The sequence below is a fragment of the Carlito syrichta genome, unplaced genomic scaffold, assembly GCF_000164805.1.
Source record: "Carlito syrichta isolate Samal-C Ts95f unplaced genomic scaffold, Tarsius_syrichta-2.0.1 Scaffold316302, whole genome shotgun sequence".
NCBI lineage: Eukaryota > Metazoa > Chordata > Mammalia > Primates > Tarsiidae > Carlito > Carlito syrichta.
Genome location: NW_007260398.1, coordinates 870,190 through 876,873, shown reverse-complemented (window position 1 = coordinate 876,873; position 6,684 = coordinate 870,190). Strand labels below are relative to the sequence as shown.

At 44.7% G+C, this 6,684-nt stretch overlaps 1 protein-coding gene across 5 annotated transcripts in view; it reads right to left on the bottom strand.

Annotated features, from left to right (window-relative positions):
* The window catches only part of LARP4 (La ribonucleoprotein domain family member 4), an 82,801-nt gene that overhangs the window by 9,863 nt on the left and 66,254 nt on the right, over positions 1-6,684 (bottom strand). For 3 of the 5 annotated variants that reach the window (XM_008074086.2, XM_021707037.1, XM_008074087.2), the window contains exons 11-12: positions 881-1,093; positions 200-248 (exon numbers count right to left, since the gene is read on the bottom strand). In XM_008074086.2, coding sequence (XP_008072277.1) covers positions 200-248; positions 881-1,093 — 262 coding nt within the window. Of the gene's footprint in view, positions 1-199; positions 249-730; positions 1,094-6,684 lie in introns of those variants that run through there. The other 2 variants (XM_008074089.2, XM_021707039.1) reach the window with 2 other exon arrangements.

Below are 6,684 nucleotides of genomic sequence, written 5' to 3'. Positions count from 1 at the left end.
CAGGCGTGGTAGCGCATGCCTGTAGTTCCAGCTACTTGGAAGGCTGAGGCAGAAGGATTGCCGGAGCCCAGCAGGTGAACTCTGGGTTGGACATGAGTGTGACACTGCACTCTAGCCAGGGCGATGGAGTGAGACTCCAATTCAAAAAAATAAAAATAAAAATACATACATACATACATAAAAGTTAAAAAAAACTTACTGGGATCCTGTCGTCTTCTCGTCGTCTTCGACCTCTGAAAATGGTTCTCCTTTTAACAACAAAAAAAGGGAGAGGTAGCAAAACTCATAAATTTCTTCAAATATACACATTCAGTCAAAGCTGGACCATCCTGAATAGCTGAGACTAAAGATCCACCTCCATCCCCTTGCTTCCTATCTCTCTCTCTTTCCTTCCCTTACTTTCTTTTGAGTCAAGGTCTCACTGTCACCCAGGTTGGAGTGCAGTGGCATAATCACAGGCATCACGGCTCACCTAGGCCCAACCTCCTGGGCTCAGGTGATCTTTCCACTTCAGCATCCCAAGGTGCTGGATCTATAGGTGCCTGGCACCATGCCTAGCTAGTTTTTTTATTTTTTGTAGAGATGAGGCTTTGCTATGTTCCCAGGCTGGTCTCAAACTCCTGAGCTCAAGTAATCCTCCCACCTCAGCTTCCCAAAGTGCTGGGATTATGGGCATGAGCCACTGCACCTGGCTATTTCTTAAAAATAAAATAAAAACAATTAAATCAACTTATGTAAACAATGTATTTATTTAGTGCAACTATATACCAATGATTAAGCTAAAAATAAAATAAAAACAAATTGCCAGATTATGGTCTTCAGGTTTTAAAATGATCACATTATGATCAAGGAATTTTCATATGAATCCATATCTCCTTACCTGCCCCTACCATAGTCCCCATTCTGCTCCATCTGCAAAGGGGAAGTCTCCTTTGAAAGATAAGTTTGCTCCTGATGTCCTGTTACTGTAGGGTTATGCCGTTCAGTTGGTAAGTTCCTTGAATTCGATCTGTTTAGTGGCCCATCCCCCAATGACACAGAGCCCTCTGTTGAGTGTTCTGAGCCACTGGATGACCTAAAATGAGGCTTCACACTGTAAGAAATACAAGACCATACACATAAAACAGCAAGTCAAAATATATTAATAGAAACCCCTTTCCTCAGTTAAAAATTGGCTTCTGTTATATTCTGATCTTCTAAAAACTAAGTTAGACAAAAAAGTGCTAACTTATATAAACGCAGTACCTTTTATATACCAGACATTACTAAAAGGCAAAAAAAAAAAAAAATGTGTTTGCTGAATAGAGGTGCATGCCACTATGCCTGGCTAGCTTTTTTAAAATATTATTTCTTATAGAGACAAAGTCTCACTATGTTGCTCAGGCTAGTCTTGAACTCCTAGGTTCAGGTAATCCTCCCACCTCAGTCTCCCAAACTGCTGGAATTATAGGCATGAGTCACTGTGCCTAGCCTCAGTCTATTTCTTTTTTTTTTTTTTGAGTTGGAGTCTCACTCTGTCGCCCAGACTGTAGTGCAGTGGCCGCTCCCGGCCACCGCAGCCTCAACCTGCTGGGCTCCGGCGATCCTTCTGCCTCAGCCTTCCACGTAGCGGGAACTACAGGGGCGCGCTACCACGCCCAGCTAATTTTTTGATTTATTATAGAGATGAGGTCTCGCCTGCCAGGCGGGTCTCAAACCCGCGGGCTCAGGCAATCTACTCAACTCAGCCTCCCAAAGGCAGGGGATTACAGGTTGAGCCACCGAGCCCGGCTAGTCTATTTTCATAGTTACAAATTTATAATATTAATGAATAACATGTGACAACTGGCTCTCTGAGTGGGACTTCAAACCTCATGAATGAGTCCAACAATTAAATATTAGTTCTAATAGTATCTCTAACTGTTCTATTTTATTCTTTAGAGACCATAAAAAATTAGGTTACTACTATTAAAACTCAAAAGATAAAAATCAGGCTACAAAAGTGGGCAAAGTTTAAGTGTCACATAAAATAACACTATTCCAGAGAATCACTTTATGTTACAAAACAGATTTTTTGTTTTTTGAGTTGGAGTCTCACTCTGTCGCCCAGAATGGAGTGCAGCGGTTGCTCCTGGCCACCGCAGCCTCAACCTGCTGGGCTCCAGCGATCCTTCTGCCTCAGCCTTCCAAGTAGCTGGAACCACAGGCGCGTTACCACACCCGGCTGATTTTTTGTAGAGATGAGTTCTCGCCAAGTTGCCCAGGCGGGCAATTTTACTTAAGGCAGTTCTCTCTTCTATTTTTTTTTTTTTTTTTTGCAAATGATAACAGTGGTCCAAATATAAAACCTTTATTATACTCCTTAGACCTAACCAATCTCCTTCATTTCACTTCTTTTTGTGAATCCACTCACCTCAGCCTCCCAAAGCGTGGGATTACAGGCTGAGCCACCGAGCCCGGCTACAAACAGATTTTTTAATAGCAATGATAATTAAAGTATGTCACCTAACTAAAAAGTAATTTTAGTATGTATTTATGTATTTATTTTTCAGTCATAGTCTCACTCTGTGGCTCTGGCTGGAGTGCAATAAGGTGATCTTTCTGCCTCAGCCTCCTAAGTAGCTGGGACTATAGGTATGTGCTACCGCAACTGACTAAGTTTTTAATTTTATTGTAGAGATGAGGTCTTGTGATGTTGCCCAGGCTGATTAACTCTAGGCTCAAAGAAACCTCCTTCTCAACCTAGAATTACAGGTATGACCCACCGTGCCTGACAAAAATAGTACTTTAAAAAATATTTATACTGCACATCATATCTATAAATGACTTTATGAGGTAGAAATGCTGTTTAGACTTATGTATGGAGAATATCATTCACCAAAATTTCACATTGCATTTTAATATGCCAAAAGAACAAATTATTAGGTTTAAACAGCCCTCAGATCTCATAATCTTATACCCTTCACCGAGAGGGACTAACAATCTCAATCCAGGCAAAATAGAAAAAGAATGAAGAAACGACTGATAAAAGACAGAGGGGAAAAGGAAAGTGAAAGAATAAAAAAGTGTGAAAGGCAGAAAACTGTCTGGACTTCTGAAAGTTAGTCCTGTTCTCTCTAAGGAGGACTACTGATCATCACCGGGCTGTCACAAGATTAATACAAAATCACAAAGTTACCTTCTCCTTGATTGTTAATAATAATAATAGCAATAATAATAAAGGCCTAGCAGCAGTCACTTATCAGAAGCAAAAAGGAAACTAGGATTTGGGATGGTGGTCAAAAAGCTCTTGACTGCCACCAGTGAAGTTGACATTTTTTAAAATAAGAAAGTATATATATATTTTTTGAGTTGGAGTCTCACTCTGTCACTCAGACTGGAGTGCAGTGGCTGCTCCCAGCCACTGCAGCCTCGACTTGCTGGGCTCCAGCGATCCTTCCGATTCAGCCTTCCAAGCAGCCAGAACTACAGGCACGTGCTACCACGTCTGGCTAAGTTTTTTGATTTATTGTAGAGATGAGGCCTCACCAAGTTGCCAAGATGGGTCTCGAAACCGCGGGCTCAGGCAATTCACTCACCTCGGCCTTCTAAAGCGTGAGATTACAGGCTGAGCCACCAAGCCCAGCCAATAAGAAAGTATTAATTTATTTACAATTGAAGACTATTCAACATAAAAAAAGTTTTCATTTCTTATGCCTCTAATTAAAAATTGACAACTTGTATCATTCGAATATACAGAAAACAAGTGAATACAAGTGGTTTTGAATCACATGCAACATTTTACCAAACATGCCCTGTATTTTCTTTCTTTTCTTTTTTTTTTTGAGTTGGAGTCTCACTCTGTCGTCCAGTCTGGAGTGCAGTGGCACACTCCTGGCAACCACAGCCTCAACCTGCTGGGCTCCGGCGATCCTTCAGCCTCAGCCTTCCAAGTAGCTGGAACTACAGGCATGCGCTACCACACCTGACTCATTTTTTATTTATTGTAGAGATGAGGTCTCGTCAAGTTGCCATGGTGGATCTTGAACCTCCAGGTTCAGGCAATCCATACATCTTGGCCTCCCAAAGTGCTGGGATTATAGGCTGAGCCACCGAGCCCTCTTTGTGTGTGTGTGTGTGTCAAGAGTCTCACTCTGTCTCCCAGGTCGGAGTGCAGTAGCACACTCACAGCCACCGTATTCCTGATCTGCTGGGTTCAGACTATCCTTCTGCTTCAGCCTTCCAAGTAGCTGGAACTATAGGCATGTACCACCATGCCCAGCTAATTGTTTGATTTAATGTAGTGATGAGGTCTCACCACATTGCTCTGGCTGGTGTCGAACCCATGGGCTCAGGCAATCCTCTTGCCTCTGCCCCCACAAAGTGCTGGGAATACAGGCGTGAGCCACGGCACCCAGCTGAAATTGTTTTTTTTTTTTTGAGTTGGAGTCTCACTCTGTCGCCCAGTGGCCGCTCCCGGCCACTGCAGCCTCAACCTGCTGGGCTCCGGCGATCCTTCTACCTCAGCCTTCCCAGTAGCCGGAATTACAGGCATGCGCTACCACGCCCGGCTGATTTTTTTTTTATTTATTGTAGAGATGAGGTCTTGCCAAGTTGCTCAGGCTGGTGTCGAACCCATGGGCTCAGGCAATCCTCTTGCCTCTGCCCCCACAAAGTGCTGGGAATACAGGCGTGAGCCACGGCACCCAGCTGAAATTGTTTTTTTTTTTTTGAGTTGGAGTCTCACTCTGTCGCCCAGTGGCCGCTCCCGGCCACTGCAGCCTCAACCTGCTGGGCTCCGGCGATCCTTCTACCTCAGCCTTCCCAGTAGCCGGAATTACAGGCATGCGCTACCACGCCCGGCTGATTTTTTTTTTATTTATTGTAGAGATGAGGTCTTGCCAAGTTGCTCAGGCTGGTGTCGAACCCATGGGCTCAGGCAATCCTCTTGCCTCTGCCCCCACAAAGTGCTGGGAATACAGGCGTGAGCCACGGCACCCAGCTGAAATTGTTTTTTTTTTTTTGAGTTGGAGTCTCACTCTGTCGCCCAGTGGCCGCTCCCGGCCACTGCAGCCTCAACCTGCTGGGCTCCGGCGATCCTTCTACCTCAGCCTTCCCAGTAGCCGGAATTACAGGCATGCGCTACCACGCCCGGCTGATTTTTTTTTTATTTATTGTAGAGATGAGGTCTTGCCAAGTTGCTCAGGCTGGTGTCGAACCCATGGGCTCAGGCAATCCTCTTGCCTCTGCCCCCACAAAGTGCTGGGAATACAGGCGTGAGCCACGGCACCCAGCTGAAATTGTTTTTTTTTTTTTGAGTTGGAGTCTCACTCTGTCGCCCAGTGGCCGCTCCCGGCCACTGCAGCCTCAACCTGCTGGGCTCCGGCGATCCTTCTACCTCAGCCTTCCCAGTAGCCGGAATTACAGGCATGCGCTACCACGCCCGGCTGATTTTTTTTTTATTTATTGTAGAGATGAGGTCTTGCCAAGTTGCTCAGGCTGGTGTCGAACCCATGGGCTCAGGCAATCCTCTTGCCTCTGCCCCCACAAAGTGCTGGGAATACAGGCGTGAGCCACGGCACCCAGCTGAAATTGTTTTTTTTTTTTTGAGTTGGAGTCTCACTCTGTCGCCCAGTGGCCGCTCCCGGCCACTGCAGCCTCAACCTGCTGGGCTCCGGCGATCCTTCTACCTCAGCCTTCCCAGTAGCCGGAATTACAGGCATGCGCTACCACGCCCGGCTGATTTTTTTTTTATTTATTGTAGAGATGAGGTCTTGCTGCCCAGGCGGGTCTCGAACCCGCGGGCTCAGACAATCCACTCACCTCAGCCTCCCAAAGGCGCGGGATTACAGGCTGAGCCACCGAGCCCGGCAGCTGAAATTGTTTTTAAGGAAAAACTTTGCTAGCTTATTGTAGAGGAGAAAAATGTTTAGATAGATGGCCTAATCTTAGGCCCGTTGATAATTAGCCATGTAACAACCCTAGCAAGAGACTTAGCTTCTTCAGCCTTCATTTTCTTCTATAAATGAGTTAAAACTAATCATAATAAAGGTCTTTACAAATTTAAATATCATTGTCTCTTATGTGCTTGTGGAAATTCATCTTTTTTTAAGACAATGGAGGTTGGAGGGGAGTGTGCGTACTTCTACTCGTATGTCCTGGCAGTACTTGAATTTTCCTGTTAGCTGCTACAGCAATTAGTAACATAACAGAAATGTTCTAAGTGACTTTGACCCATAATAAAAATTAGTTGCTATGTTCCTTAGGAATAAAAAACCACAGGGCACAAAAAATGGCAAAAAAATTCTTAAACTGCTTTCAAAATTATATGGCAATTGGTACTGTTAATCCAGTATCTTTGTGTATAATTACAGAAGAGAAAAATCAGTATATAGGAGTAACTGAGATCCAAGATCTTCCCAAGTTCTTTTATATCCATTATCAACTCTGAGGTCAAAGTGTGTTTATGAATTCCAGATTTGTTTGCATATTTTTTGTTATAAAAAACAGAAACATAGCCAGGCTTGGTGGCTCAGCCTGTAATCCCGTGCCTTGGGAGGCTGAGGTGAGTGGATTGCCTGAGCCCGTGGGTTCGAGACCCGCCTGGGCAACTTGGCGAGACCTCATCTCCAAAATAAATTTAAAAAACTAGGCGGGTGTGGTAGCACGCGCCTGTAGTTGCAGCTACTTGGAAGGCTGAGGCGGAAGGATCGCCGGAGCCCAGCA